Here is a 16,757-nt window from a genome sequence, read left to right as displayed (position 1 = left end):
AACCATATAAATGAATGAATTGAACATAGAAAAAAAAGTTTTGTATTTTTCCTGGCACTTTTTCGTGAATTTTTGCTATTTTTGACCTGTTTTTTGAGGTTTGTGATGTGATAGCTCAATTCTGACACCGGATTCGTGATCAGTAGGTAAAAATACTACAGATAACATATATCGTATGAAAAGTACACACAACTTTTTTTGTGTGTGGCTGTGTTATAGATTTACTACTAATTTAATTAAATAAATATTTTAATATAGTTATAAATTATAAAAAAAATCTTATCCAAGAATCTTTATAAGAAGCAAAACTGGGATTGCTCCTTATTTAAACTGACTTGATTCCTTTTATCTCTCTAATTTATTGAAGAGTGCAGCAAGATATGTGCAACTAAATATCACAATGCTTTTGTAGTGCAATATTTATAAAATTTATTATTAGCTGGTTTAAATGAAATATTTCTCCATGAGAAATACTATGAATCCAACTAGGTACCCCAAAAAGAGCAGATAAAACATAACCAAAAAATGGGACAACTGCAAAATATTTTCTCCCGAAGGAGGGATAGTATTATAGTACAATTTTTTGTGGAGTGCGTATTGCTCTATAAGCAGTAGACATTTGTTAATTTTCAGCAAAAAGGGTGAAGTTTTTTGGAACAAATACGCCCTACTTCCGGGGATCAAAACCTCATCCACAACTTCATAGACTGGATCGCCGTACTTTCTTTTGTTCTCATTTATGTAGTAGCCAACCAATTGCCTGGATGCAATAAATGCTCCACTCGTATTTTTTTCCTCAATGCATTGTATTGTCTCAGACACGTTCATGTATACGAAATTTTTTTGTAGTCCAAAACTCTCGGGAATATTGTATGACTGTGCGAGAAAATTGTGTATGTAAATTTTCATTTGACTATTTCTAAGCTCTTCAATGGTTTTTATACTTTTTTCGTATCTTGGTTTGACGAAGGATTTCGTCAGTGAGGTTTGGAAACAGACTCCTAGTACCACACTCGAGTATATCCAAAGCATCAATAACCACTTCTTCTTGGTCCTATTTATTAAGTGACGTGGTATACCCATATTAACTAAAGAGGACCAAATCACAATGATGTTTATTCCGCATGTGTTGCTTATAAAAAAGTATAATGCTTGTAAGACAGATATTGCCAATAAGAGTACACACCATGTCGAAAAATCAAATATGTAGAATATATATCGATAAGCAGGAATCTTTGTAGGTTTTGGTACTATTGCTACCCTGTCTCCCATTTCGTAGGAGTATGAATAACTTACATTGTGAAAGTAGCGCACCTTAAAGAACAATAAGTATAATTAATATTGAATTACTTTTTGAACAATTACCTAAATCTACCAAAAGAATAAAGTAATAGTAAACACTTGATAAATTAAAGAAAATACTATTGACTTGACAATGTCATGATTTTAATAGTTTTATGCAACGAATTGTAAACACTAGAAGGAGCTTTGGATGTATTTGTTTGCGAATGTACATAAATAAATCAGATCAACGAATTGTAACCACTAGAAGGAGCTTTGGATGTATTTGTTTGCGAATGTACATAAACAAATCAAATCTTCAGGAGACACAAATTTCTATTGGTCGAATTAATAGTCCCGCCTACGTCCGCATTTCGATGATTGTCGATGACATCTGTCAAAGGAAAAGTGTGTAGCCGCTATTAACGTATTTGAGTTTATTTGTGTTTAGTGTGGCATTTTCCTCTTATTGTTGTGTAGTTTTTATGTATGGACATTTATTTAGTGATAAGATATAGATATAGATATAGATATAGAAATTGTGTTATTTGTAAAGTTTTATTTAAAAAAGGCGGACAGCGGTCTTTTGACAGGTAAGTAAACAAGCAACATGGGCGGCGTTTGAGGAATTACATAAGAGTGTTTTACATTTAGTACTTAATTAGCAGTGATAAAATACTGACTAAATCATTATCTAAATCATTAAAAAGATATATTTTTTAATTGTTCAACATATTTTTTCCTGTTTCAGTAATATTATAAGTATATTATGAGTAATACCTGTATTTTTTAGATATCCTAAGAATCTGAAACTTGTGGAAGCTCTCCCTAGGTGATGTCAATATTACCGACAACATTTCTGTTTGTTCTGATCATTTTGCGATTAATGATTTTCTGACAAAGCCATCAGGTATAAAGTACTTGTGAGAGATAGCTATTCCAATAATAGCTTCTACTTATAGCAGGTAAAATAACTATTATATTGATTGAAATATAGAAGTAAAAAGCCTTTACAGTTACCTAGTACCTCTTTACCTTTTTATTTAATTTTTATAGATCAGACAGTTCTAATAAGGAAAATATTTCTCTAAATGATGTTCTTACACAGTCATTGCACTTGCCGCAACAGAAACCAGAAAATATATCTACATGTTCATCGTCATCGACACTGAGTGCTCAATCAGGCTTGTTATCTACTACAAATAAGGCTACAGATCTTCTGAAATGACACATCACCAAAACATAGATCAACTTTAACTGCATCGGTAATAGGAATGGATCCACCCAATCGTAATAAAATTATAAACGTGAAGTAAGTTATAAAAATATAATTAACAAATTATATATCCTTTGTATAGTATCTACAATTAATACCCTATAATTTTGCTATCTGCTTACCTATCTAACATTTTTTTTTATTCAGTACATTTTAAAAAATACCAAGAAAATTCTACCTGTTACCTATTTATATAATACTATTTTATTTTATATAAACACTACCGTAATTCGTAAGTGTTTATATAAAATACATCTGGAATAGATAATTCATCATTTTTAGGAAAAGGCCTTATCCACGATATTTTGGAGAATTCCATACTTCTGACAAGAAAAAAATTAAAATGCAAACAAAATCCGAAGTCTGCAGCAGGCAAAGAGTCGTCTAAAAGCCAGAATTTGTAGCCTTAATTCTCTTCTGAAATTTTTGAAAAAAGAAATATGACTTAACAGAAACTGCTCAATGTATCATTCAGGTAAGTTGAAATATACTTATTCTTTCTGTGTTTGTAAACAATATGTAATTTTAGGAATCAGCACCTGGAATATGAAATCTGTCAAAGATCAAGAAAATGACAATCTCGTAAAAAGTATTCACCTGAGCTTAGGTCGTTTGTCGTTTGCCTTAACGTTAAGCTTTTATTCAACAGATACTTATAATTATGCAAGAAGAAGTTTTAACATGGCTTTGCCACATACAAAAACAATTTCTAAGTGGTACAGATCTATAGATGGAACACCTGAATTTACAAATGAAGCATTGGCTGCTATTAAAATTAAAGTAAGAGAAACAAACAGTGAAATTTTGGGCAATTTGGTATTTGACGAAACGTCTATAATGCAAAGTGTTGAGTGGAATGGGAAACGATTCACTGGATATGTTGATGTCGGCACTGAAGTATATGGGGATAATATTCCAAAAGCTACGGAAGCCCTTGTTTTTATGGTTGTAGCTATAAATAGTCATTGGAAAATACCTGTTGGGTACTTCTTGACAAACGGTTTAAGTGGTGGGGAAAAAGCTAATCTGTTAAAAAAATGTTTAGAATTTTTAAGTGAATTAGGTATCAAAATAGTTTCTGTTACTTTTGATGGTGCTCCTTCAAATATCAAATTACGGCCATAAATGTTAATGTTAATATTAATAAGTAGGTAGATTGTAAGTTTGTAGCATTTAGGTTATTTGTTGACTTATTACCGTTTCAAATTGGTTTTCTAATAAAAGCTAGAAAAATAAACCAAACATTTGTCTTTTTATGATTTCTATAAGTCACTAGTGGGTTTTATGTCATAACTTACTACTTAGTGACTTATGACTTATAACTCACTAGTGACATATAGGCCACATTATTCCTTTAAAACCAAAGAAATTATAGTATCATTATATACAAGTTGGATAAAAGCATTTAATTAAAGATACACAAAGATCCTTCTAGTGGTTAGAATTCGTTGGTTTTATGCTTTGAAGTGATTATAAGAAGGCTGATAATAAAGTTCAGAAAACTTATCATGGTAAAAGTGCTAGGTATTCTGGAATACTCCTTGGTCTTTAGGAAATTATGTACCAATATTTGTTTATTTTAGAAATAGTTTACTATGATCAGAACTACTTTTGATGCCACAGGTATTATCATTAAAATGTCTGTTTTTCGATATTTCTTTTGCATGTATGTCGTTCAACACAGAAAAATATTTTTGTCATGAGCATTGAAGGTATTTGAACACAAACATTTATTTATTAGTCAACTCCATTCGCGAAGACGTGCCATACGATCAAGTGTATTGTCGTGAGTTGTTGACCAAAATTTGATGTCTTTACCAGCTCAATTTGTTTGTACAACGGTTTTAGTACTTGCAAATAGAAAACGTGGAGGTTCAAATTTCAATAAAAATACTTGAAAAAGTTAAACGTTTTTTGACGTGGTGACATGGAAACATCAAGACAAAGGGCTGTTTCTTAAAACCAACTTCTGAATTGTAGTTAAACCTAAAGGGAATACTGGACGATTTGAAAATAATAGCACTTTTACCGCGTTAATCTCTATTATCAGATCTCGCACCTTATGATTTTTCTGTGAATTTAATCGTCGATGTAGAATTTTAAAAAGGCATCTGAATGAATTGAACTTGTATAGTTTCTTCAAATTATACTTACATTGAAAACTTTTACGAGGAAGATATCTGCTTCATTGGAATAAAGTTTGGCTACAGTTTCATTGGCATCATGGCAAGGGATTATCTCAGTCGTAGCGTTCAAAATTTTAGCTATTAAAAGATATTTTTCGAAGTCAGACCCTGTCCATTTTCCGTTTTCCTTATATACGCCCGGTGGGTATTCATAGAATGCTGCTCTCAGGGGATATCTGTGAAGGTTAGTCACTTTATTCAGGTTATAGTATTGGCAAAAATTTTTTAAGCGCTTGACGTCGAATACTTTTTCTTCCGCAAACGGTCGGAAAGTGTACACTTCGTAACTACGGTGCACAAAAACTAATAGAAAATTGAGTATGTTTTTGGACCAAATATAGGACAGAATTCCGTTTAAAACCGTTAAATCTTCCACCTGAGATGTTACAATGAAAAAAGAATAAGCCATCTGATTAAAAAGCGGGTTTTCAGTCAAGTTTACAGCAGCCACAGGGACATTTTCAATTGTATCAACAAATACAAAAAAAGTACCAACTTCGTATAACAGGTCATCATTTAGAATATTAGAATTTAACACCAATGTACCACAATCATTATTTTTTTTCAAAAACGAGTTAGCGATGTCTTTCGATGAGTCTGAATTTGAAATTGTATAATAACAAGTACTGCTATCCAGATGTGGACAAAACTTCAGTTTGTCCATCAAAATGTTTAATTCAATTTGAACATTGTTTGACTCTTGAAAAAAACTACCACAAACTTTCATAACTACCACAAATGATACCATAATATTAACTAGCTTCATGATGCAAACGATTGCCATACAAAATAGTTTTTGAAGGTGCATCCATTCCTTTTTATATGTTTGAAACTAGTAAATATTAAATGAAGTTTTAACGAACTTTTGATGGCGAGAATTATTAAGCGTCAATTTCAGCGGATGCATCTAGTTAATAAGTGCATAATAACTTTTGATGTGAATATAATCGTTACATATTTTATCTAGTAGCAAGTACCAGTATTTCTTCTTCTTTTTCCAATAATTTTTGTAATTACGCTATGATAATTGAAACAAACATACAGTAAAACGTAGCTTTTTTCATTTTGCTTTATGTCCAATTATCGTTTATGTTTTCTTTGTCTATACAGAGTGTTCTACAAGTTATATCACAAACTTTGACAGCTGGATTAATTTCATACATTTTTTCTTAAATGAACATAGGTCCGATTCGTTTTTGTTTAGAAGTTACAAGCATTTTAAAAACTATAACTTCATATTTCAATCAAGTAGTAGTAGTAGTAGTAGTAGTTGCAGTAAATAGGGCGAAATTAGTCTGACAATTAGGCCAAAAGTGGGCCCTTTTGCTTACCCAACGTCCCATCACTTATCCACTATCTGCCTCTGACCCTCCTCGAACCTACTTGACGCCCTGCTGAACGCCAGGATTTTAGTTCATGGCAGGTCCCTCACTTCATCCCCTTGTAGCCTTCCGAAGGCTGCACAGTGTCCTAGACGGTGGATAGGAGTATTCTCCACTTTATATTTCAATCTAAGTAGCCTGATAAATAAAAGTGATGGTTTCTATAACAATAATTATTATTTATGTTTAAATTTAGTTAACCTTTATTAACCAAATTACCAAGATTACTTGCTATAGGTATGCCGAACACTGATTGAAGAGTTGTCAATGACAGCATCTATTATATCTTCTTCATTTTGTACATTCGCTTCATAAGTAGGCCGAAGGGCAGTTTTTGAAGCGGGGTTACCTTCTTCTCGAAGTATACGAAATGATGTACTAAAGACTGTGTGCGCAGGTTGATGCTTATTTGGGTATCTTCGTCGGTATTCTCTGCCGTTCCCATTGGAGTACCCATATACAAAGACATTATCTTCATACTCTCCAGTTGTAAATATATGCTTCTCTTTATTTATCACTTTAACGCTTAGTGCCAAATTCAGAGACTTCCCTAAATCTATACTAACCTTTCACTCATTTCAAACTTATGCTTCACTCAACTTAGGGTGCCCTCATGTCATTCTCAATTCTGGTATTCAGAAATGTGTATAAATGAGTCACTAACTTGAGTGTGCATCAAACCACAAATTACTAGATAAGGGAACAGTTGGCAACTCAAATATTACCAAAATTATGTCATCAGTGGAAACCTAATGTCATAGTATTTCTTTGTTTTGAATTTGAATAACTCTCGTTGAAAATATATACATTATAAATTACATTTAAATAATAAATAATGAAAATCAAAAGGTCTAATTAATTATCCATGTAAAAACGATCCATCTTATATCCCAAGTAATAATTAGTTAGCAGTTAGTAATATTTAGTTCATTTTCCCTACTATATACTTCATACAGAGTAGAATGAGTGACAAGCAATCATTTATGACGTATGTAACAGAAATTATTTCTAAAAAATAATTATAATTTATATAGCGTTCACGTACAGAATACCTGGACTTAATTATTTGTAAAATATACTGCTAGAATATTATGAAACCACAACATTAATAAATTACGAACATATAAGCACACGTCAGACACCACTAACATGTCACTAATCTAGCACTCATTTGTGAGGGCGATTTGAGGACGATTTAAGTGACTCATTGAATTAGAATTGTTTATGAATACAATTAGGGTGAGTTTAGTATGAGATAAGTGTGGGTGGAACTTTAGTGAGATCTATGAATTTGGGCCTTAGTGTCAAATGAATAAACAAAATGACACAAATAATAATTATTGTTATAGTAACCATAATTTTTATTTATCAGGCTACTTTGATTCAAATATGAAATTTTAATTTTTAAAATGCTTGTAACTTCTAAACAAAAACGAATCGGACCTATGTTCATATAAGAAAAAATGTTTAAAATTAATCCAGCTACCATAAATAGTTTACCTGTGTATTTTTTAATATGCCCACATTAATTTTTGCAATTTTACGCTTCCTCAAATATTAAGTTAGGCAATTCAAATTATCATAAAAAATTGGTCAAAATTCTCATAAATCTTGTTTATAATCTTGGAGAACATTTCCAATAATAATCAAAGTAATATGTAATCAAAATTGTTAACTTATTGAGAATCTCTGGAATCGACCCCTACATAAATAGATGTGAGTAGTTGTGGTCACAGATAGTGCGCCGTCCTCTTCTTTAATACGTCTTTTATTGTAAACTATTAGTTTGTCATCAGTTCTACTTTGGTTTTTATTATGGAAACGTGCGTAAAATATCAAGCAAAATTATTACTGAACAAATATTTAAGTGATGTCTACTTTTTCAATTTTGTCTTACTTCTAACTTTTTCTGGAGTGTATGAAAAATGGGACCGAATCAATCGACCAATCAAGGAATAAGCAGTTCCAAAAAGTTCCTACGAATTATTATGGCAAGTCAGAAGATATTAATCGCGTTTTCATTAGATTCATTTAATATATTATCAATGTATATAGGTATTCTTTGTATACGAATGAAATAATATACCTACTTGTTTCCAATACTTGTAGTCACATTAAGCAATGACTAACATGAATTTCGTCAACGATGTATTATTTAACATACAGGGTGTTTACAAACTTGGAAAGGCTATTTGAAGTGTAATTGGAAGTAGGAAAACTCGATTTAGCAAATAAAATATATGTATTTAATATTACTCACCACAATAATACGAAGTAATATTTTTGGGACAGTTACATAACAGTTTCCATCAGTGGCATGTTACCACCATGTCTATTAATTCATTGTTACAGTATTTGTGGTCTATTTTAGGATATTTATTCGCACTTATAGACAAACACACACATGCCCCAAACAGTTAAAAGAGAACAGAAAAATAAATAAATAAACATTTTTTTTCTAGTAATTTTGAACCAGCGATCTGTTTACTAAAATAAACGGAGAAAAGAAGAGTATGGCGCACTATCAACAACCATATCACCTCTTTTTATGTAAATGACGATTCTAGAGATTCTCCATAAGTTCTAATAATTTTGTTTCCTAATTTTAAACACCGTTTTGCAGTTTTTACGGTTTTGATAGCAGAAAATGTTTATTTTTATTGCATTCCTCTTCAAGTTTGTAAGCACTTTCAAATATTTTTTTGGTGTACTTTTAAATTGATAGTTTTAAATGTTTAAATAAATGAAAATATAGCGAATACTATATTTTTGTTCTTTTCTGGAGTTTTCAAAATTTAGTTAATCTGCTTAGATTTAGATGTTTACTTTGTTAATTGGCATTTATTCAACAATGTCGCTGTTCTTGATACTCATTCTTATTGCTACTTTTGTAGCCATTATAACAGGTTTAGTAGAAGTCAATAAAAGACAAAATATTACAAAATAATTTTTATTACAAAGAAGCAACAGCAGTATTAATTACTGCTTTACATATACTGTTTTCATAGACTATATTAAAATATAATTATTTCTGTAATACAATTTCAAGTACTTATCAACAAAATACAATACAAATGCATTTCTTTTCATAGAAAAATCTTACACATGTACACTTTGGTCCTGTCCGAATAAAAGGGACATAAAATACTTATCAATAATACAAATACAAGTTTGTTCATTGGTTCAGTCGAACTACAATATTCTCTTACAAATTTCCACCATTGTGTCTCGCTATAAATCATTTAGCAAGTTAAATTAAATTAAAAGTAGAACGCAAGATTTCCTATCCTGTCATTCCAAAATGTCTCCTCGGCAACATGGGCTGCCTTCTCTAATGCGACGTTTTCATTATTCTAACCATTTTTCAATTATTATTATTTTTTTCAATTTATAATCCTTTGTACAAAACTGAATTACATAAGGGCCCTCAGATGGGCAACTCGATAACGGGCCTTGGGAATTCTTCCAAGGTGCACTCGTAGAAGTCTGCCAGGATTTTCTCTGTGGGCGACAGAGGAATCTCGTCATCTGGAGTAGTCGGTGATGCTGCTGGATCTTTGACGATAATGGCGCAGTTGCAACCAGTTTTAGACGAAACGCCGCAATAATCGGCTAGTTTTTCACTGCTGTTTACCTGAAAAGAACAAACACGATTAGTTATCTAGTATTTTTACATGAAGATAAATTTGAAGCTATAGTATTGTAGTAATGTTTTCCTACGGCGATGGTGAGAGATATCACACAAGTGATAGGCAATTTAAATATGTGTATATGACGCAGTTGTCGAGCCTACTACTATGAAAGGCATGATAAGTCATATGTAAATAATCTAAATATCCTTACTTTGAGATTAGTGTTTTACAATCGTAGTTCAAATAATGAAGATATTTTTTTATACTACGCATACGTGAAATAAAAGAGAAAAATAATTTAACTAATGACCGATTTAACGGATGAGATACGTAGTCACCTTAAAATATAGTGTAGGGTAGTTATTATTCTACTCAGTGTTGCAGAAAGGGTGTAACAATTATTAAATGTCTTGTGGAGAAATAGACCTCGTCATAAAATAATTATACCTAAGCGTATTGACCCGGCCAAAATCAATAAACTTAATAGCTATTTCTACGAAGTGAAATATGAATTCGGTCTACCAACTCGGAATTACGCCAAATGTGTTTTTAACAACGTTGTGTGTAATTGTGAAGTAAGTACTACTTGGACACATTTGTAAATCCAATAAATAATGTATCTGATATGAATTTACATTTTTTAAATGAATATTTCCTAACAACTTTTACGTTCGGAAAATCCCAAGCAGAATACATGCTAGCACGGAGAAAGTTGATAATATAACCATAATTAACGCAAGTGAATATGTGTCTCGACCCAAATAACCGTTGGAACTCACTGACCACGACGTGATACTATTTGCGTCACGCGCTCACGCGAAATTGTTTTGCTTAGGTATATGATGTACATCCGACATGCGTCGTTGCGTAATTGAAATTTAGATTATTTAGAGAAAGAGGATCGTCAATTTTTCAATTCTACTGGTTTTTTTTTTGGGAAACAGTTATTTACTTAATTGAGAAAAACAAATCAAAGACGTCACTCGTTTTAATTATGCAAACGTACATAACGTGTTTTTACAACTAGATGTTACTTTGCGCCATATTTTGATGGTTGTGTAAATTATTTACAAAATCGTTTTCTTTTCAAACAAAAATGAAAGTTTGCAACACGCGCAGAAATGCACCGACATTGAGGCGGCGTTTATTATTGTTTTCATTGACATTCCACGGAATTGTCCTAGTTTATTTGATCGACACGCTTTTTATAAGTATCTTCGTTCGTGTCAAAGATAACGTTTACGGAGAAATTCGGCCTTGGATTCATTTAGTGACCACACATGGGATGCATTTTAAATTATAAATCACGGTCGGTTAAATTGTGTTGAATTCGTCGATAGCAACGATGTTGCGGTAAAAACAGCGAAAGTAGTTTTGGGCACAAGGACGTTTTGCACAAGGGTAGGGTGCTTTATGCAAAACGGTTACTTTGTTATTTTAAGGATGGTGAAAATGAAAGCAATGTGAAATATCCCTGTTTCTTTTAATTATCTACTTCCTAACTGCCAGATTTTCCTTGATAATACCTGATAAAATATTTATTGTCCTTTCTAAACACTGCTTATTAATTTTAACAATCTCGATATTGATTAATTTTCAAGGAAGGTTGTAATAAAATTAAGCCAATAAATATCGGTTTTATCGGTATTTCCCATTATCAAAAAAAGGATAAGCTAGTAGAAAAACATTACTATTTTTTTCTCTTGTAAACCATAAAGAAAAACAAACCTACCTGTATGACAGGAATATAATTCTCGTAGCAAAAGGCCTGGAGGAGCACCGTCTGAATGTGCGTGGTTGCATCCCCAGGTCTGGTTTGAGGAAGGACGCAGATGACGACGTCATCTGGCGTCTTTTCAAGGTAGGCGATGGCGGGCAGCAGACCGCAGATAAGGCGTCTTTCCACCTTTGCTCGGGTCAACACTCCTCGCACTGCCTTGCCAAGCTTGCTCCTGAAAAATAAACAAAGTAAGGTTAATACCTTTTCGTGCGACGTGCGTAAATGTTCAATTAACTTAATTAATGGTTGTTTTGTTCAAAATGAGGAATTTCCAATAACGAACACGTGGAAGACATGTTAAAGCCATTTGGTATCTATCAGTCGCTTATACTAAAGCTCCCAGTAATGACGAGGCGTTTTTAACACAAACTAACAGTTTTACATAAATAATGTACAAAAACTAATAATAATACCCGTTTTCTTAACATGGTGCCGTAGCTTTTCAAAAACAAAGTTAAATTTAATGAATCATAAAAAAATCATTGTATAAGTATCTGATAATTTACCAAATGTAAGTATGTACGTATTGTAGATATGATGATTTTGCACGTATTGTGAAATAAGGAAACAATACAGCGTAATGGTTAAATGGATAATAAAATTATTAGTAAATTTGAATTTTCCAATAATTTAAGAACAGTATTTTTTAATAATGAATGAAAAATATTTTTTTACTTCTTTCCAATTTTGAGTTCGTATTAAAATTCATTGTACATTGTATTAATATACTCATTTAACTCACAAATTGTTTTGACCATTTATAGCAATTTACATTAATTTATTTTAATAGAAAAAAATGTATTTGAAAAGTTAAAAATGCAAAAACATCAAAGTATAACAATATAACATTTGGACAACATTGCATAACGGTGCAATTATGATTTTACATATCAAAACATCTTACCTGTTGATCATTTTGCATCTGTTGTCGTTGACTTTGGATACACACATGGTCTTAACTGAAATAGCTACTTGGGCCACTCTCACTGATTTATACACTTCACAAGTTTTAGATTCACTAATGTCAACACCTAATCCAATGGGGTGATAACTCAAGTAAGACAATTAAACTGTAATATTGTGTAATATGTAACAACTGTTATTTTATCACAATCGCGCTCTACTGCTAGCTCTAACCGCGCTTCGACGTATGACGTAAAGTGGCAACGCGTTGTTTTTATATCGACCGTTGTATGCGAAGTGGGGGATCGTCTGGAAGCCGGGTTTAGTGTTTTGTGAAGTTCGAGGAAACCCTAAGCCGGTTATAGACCCAAAACACCAGCGGTAGAATTGACATTGAGGATGATATTGAGATGGGTTTTTCAGATGTGCTACTTGCATTGTGTTTATGCAATGCTATTACGGTAACATTAAGGTTAATATATAATAATACGTGAGAATATTTATTAATAGTTATTTGAAAATAAAAAACATATTTTTATTTAATTGTTATAGGTACATGTTCGAATATGTTTCAAGATTTTTATGTTTCATATGTTTACTTTTGTTCAGTGAGAGATTTTAATGAAAGAGACTTATCCATTTGTTTGAAGGGTAATAGTTTCCTTTTTCACTCAAACAGATATGTTAGAAATAAATAATATCAGACAATAGCAACACATTTATTTAAAAAAAAATAGGCTCGTAATGACTTCTTAATGATATACTTCAACATGTGCGTAATAGTATATTACGTAATAAGTGTTGTAAAAAGCATTTTCCTCACGAATGGAAAAGTTACTAAGTTAGGTACTTAGGTAATTCTACGAGTGCGTAATTGCATTACACCACGTATTACGTACTATACTTTACCTACGACCACTACTGTAAATACTTAAAAACACACCGTCTGCGATCAATGTAAGATTCCTATTTTACGTACGGTAAAAAAATCGCACAGCTTGCTAAAAAAATCGTACAGTTTTCCTAGCAACCGCCTTGCAACGGTCAATACAAACAGTATTGCTAGGCGGTTGCTAGGAAAACTGTGCGATTTTTTTACCCTACGTAATAGGAATCTTACATTGATCGCAGACGGTGTGTTTTTAAGTATTTACAGTAGTGGTCGTAGGTGTACATTCTTATGTAGGTACCTGCGACAAGTTGCCGCCAAGTCAATCAAGACCCCAAAAAAAAATCATAATAATTTTAATTGTAGGTACATTTTGATACATTACAATAATTTTTTAATAAAATAATCATGATTAATACGTATAATAGACATGAAAGTTTATCAGTTAATTCACTTTCACTATCGTCAATTTCATCACATATTTCTGTAATATTTCCAAAATGAATGTTCAATAGTTTTCATATCCGAAACACAATTTTTTCAAAACTACTCACAATCGCTTTGTCCACTTCTCTAATAAGTCCTGGAAGTCCCAGAATCGTTGCTTGTTTTCTTCTCGATAATTAATTAGGTTATTTCACTTTCCATTTTTCCGCTCAATGAAAGTTGCATACATATGCAATTTTTATAATCTCTGTATCATCTAAAGATAAAGCATCTTCTTCGATTTTCACTACCGCACTGTGCTATGTACCCACTTCAATTGATTGAATAATGAAAACTATGTTTTTGGCTCATATGAACTTTTGAATTGATTTTGCAAGAATTTAATCCAATTATTATCCCTTATGAAACAACTTAATTGTAAATTGGTTCCTAGAATGAGATTATTCCAAGTGCAATCCCTTCCTACCCAATAAACTTATTTGCTTGCCACCTGAATTTTATGATTAAATGAACTCAGACCGACAAAGGTAACTTATTCCAAGTAACAATTTAGTAAAGCAGCCCCTGTAATATAAGTTACTCTGTAAATAAAAGTAAATATTACATTTGTTAATAAATTAAGAAGGCAATAAGAAAAAAAATATTAATTTTACTCCGAAAATGAAAAAAAAGTTAAATGTACAAATTACATACGGGAAGCAATATTGTATGTGTAGAAAAAGATAGATGTTGGATTGCATAAACAGATCTACTTAATAAAATTAACAGAATACTTATCACTAAATTAAAAAATACATAGACAACTAACATGATTTGCGCCCAGGAATGAGACGCGTGTTTTACTAAACCCAATACACTTATTATTAACACGAACAAATTTTCCTTTCAGTGAGAACGGAATTATTTCTAAATAATTTAACCTAGACGAGACGCTTTTTACACGTTTCGACCTTCAGTAACAACTATTATTACTTTCCGTAACGTCTGCAATTATTTTCAAATTATTACACTACTGTTACATTCGTCATAGTGCATTAAAGACAAAATATGATATTATCTACAAATATGTAAGGTAATAAACATGAGGAAAACTCCTTTTGATGTTTGCACTGAAATTCTTTAGAGTTGATTTAATTTATCTTGATGTTTCATGTCGCAGAAGAGGCACATGGAACAATAATTTTAATCAAATCGCACTTTGTCTTATTTTATCAGTTGTGTTACTTCCCAAAAGGTTTCCCTTGTTTATTTCACGCATCTGGGAAGTGCCTGTCTATTCTGCAGAGTTCGAGAAGTAAAACAAAGATAAAATTGAAGTAATCATGCATGAACTATTGGGCAAAGGACGTGGACATTTCGAGAGAAAATTATTTTGTTATTAGAATATTATTAGACAATATGTAACGTACACAACCAAATTTCAGTTTTCTTTCGTAGAACAATGTGCGTCTAATGTAGTTCAAAATAGACTAGTGCAAATATAATAATTTGTATACCTTTTATTTGCACATTAATTTATATTTTTATTTTTACGATTTTAATAAAATGTAGGTGTTCATACTTTTATGTTCCCTGGAATTTAGTCTAAAATAAAAAAGTAATAGTGTGCCTCCCATGTCTTTCTTTGCATTGAAACCATTTACGTCTAGGCATAGGGCACAGATAACTCAAAATATTTTCAATTTTCTTAGGGAATAGAAAGTATTTGACATTAATTTTTGCATGTAAATAAAGCAATAAAAAATTGTCAATATAGTCCGTCAAATGTGAACAAATAGTAGGTTTTATATAGAGACATACTTATATTTTTATCAATATGTAAACTTGACGCTTACAAATATTTACAAAGACCAAAAAAAAATTATAAAATTTGTGACGAAGAAATATTTTACAACTTAATTTGTTCCCAATTTGACGTTGTAGAAATGTGTTTGGTGTGTTCCATATTATACATAATAGAGACATACATTTCAGAGGTAGTTACAATATATCATTTTCGCAGGTATTTGAATATCGATAATATATTCGATGATCTAATTAATACATATACTAACTATAGACCGAATTATCTTACATTAATGTTTTATTTACACGATTGTGCTCCTTGGGTAAATATAAATTATTATGTTTTATTATTAGTCCAACAATAATAAATAAGAGATACATAATTTGTATTGTAAATTACAAGTCATAGTGACAAATAAAAGCGACAAAACAGAAGAAAATATTTATTTTGACAGCTCCTATTAGAAAAATATTTACGTTTCGTTCTGAATTCTTGTTATTATTTACGTTATATTGTTATTAATTTCAATATTCGACGCAATTAACACATTCTGAATTAACCAGTTTATATGTGTGAAATACAAACATTGCAATAAACATTAATTACTTAGCATAAAATGGATAAAAATAGTAATATATGTCGGCATCACCCTTGTAACCGCCTATGAATTCGTAGCCACTCGAAGAACTGTCGCCGTCGATAGAATGTTGGGGACTTTTTTGTTCATGTTACAGAAATATTAGAGTACCCATCGATCTCTTCAGGGTTAAGTTTTAGTTTGTGTGTGAAAAACCGTCATTATCTAACTTTTGTAAACACTTCCTTATATGGTCATGTTTGGTAAAAAGTAAACTGATAGGGTAAAGGAATGCACTGGGTACCGCCCCTGTNATATATGTCGGCATCACCCTTGTAACCAACCGCTTATGAATTTGTAGCCACTCGAAGAACTGTCACCGTCGATGTCGATGGAATGTTGAGGGCTTGTTTTTGTTTATGTTACAGAAATATTAGAGTACCAAATTGTTATCTCTTCCACTTCCTTATATGGTGATGTACTGATGTATGGTAAAAAGTAAACTAATAGGGTAGAAGAATGCACTGGGTAAGGCCCCTGTGAACGGAAAGCCCGGGAAGCAACTGCATCATTCAATTGATGAAACAGCCATAGACGTGTGGTTTTTATTTTTATTAT

General features: G+C 31.7%; 1 protein-coding gene across 1 annotated transcript; it reads right to left on the bottom strand.

The window, feature by feature from the left end:
• Positions 1-9,059: 9,059 nt before the first annotated feature.
• Positions 9,060-12,673, bottom strand: LOC108905879 (growth arrest and DNA damage-inducible protein GADD45 alpha). The gene is made up of 3 exons (XM_018708942.1): positions 12,442-12,673; positions 11,490-11,709; positions 9,060-9,759 (listed from the first exon to the last, which is right to left on the bottom strand). Exons 1-3 carry the CDS (start codon positions 12,486-12,488, stop codon positions 9,553-9,555), a joined length of 474 nt encoding a protein of 157 aa, XP_018564458.1. The 5' UTR covers positions 12,489-12,673; the 3' UTR covers positions 9,060-9,552.
• Positions 12,674-16,757: the final 4,084 nt, after the last annotated feature.

Source organism: Anoplophora glabripennis, unplaced genomic scaffold, assembly GCF_000390285.2.
Source record: "Anoplophora glabripennis isolate ALB-LARVAE unplaced genomic scaffold, Agla_2.0 scaffold228, whole genome shotgun sequence".
NCBI lineage: Eukaryota > Metazoa > Arthropoda > Insecta > Coleoptera > Cerambycidae > Anoplophora > Anoplophora glabripennis.
Note: the sequence above shows the minus strand (reverse complement) of the source record. Positions and strands in the feature narration are given on the sequence as shown.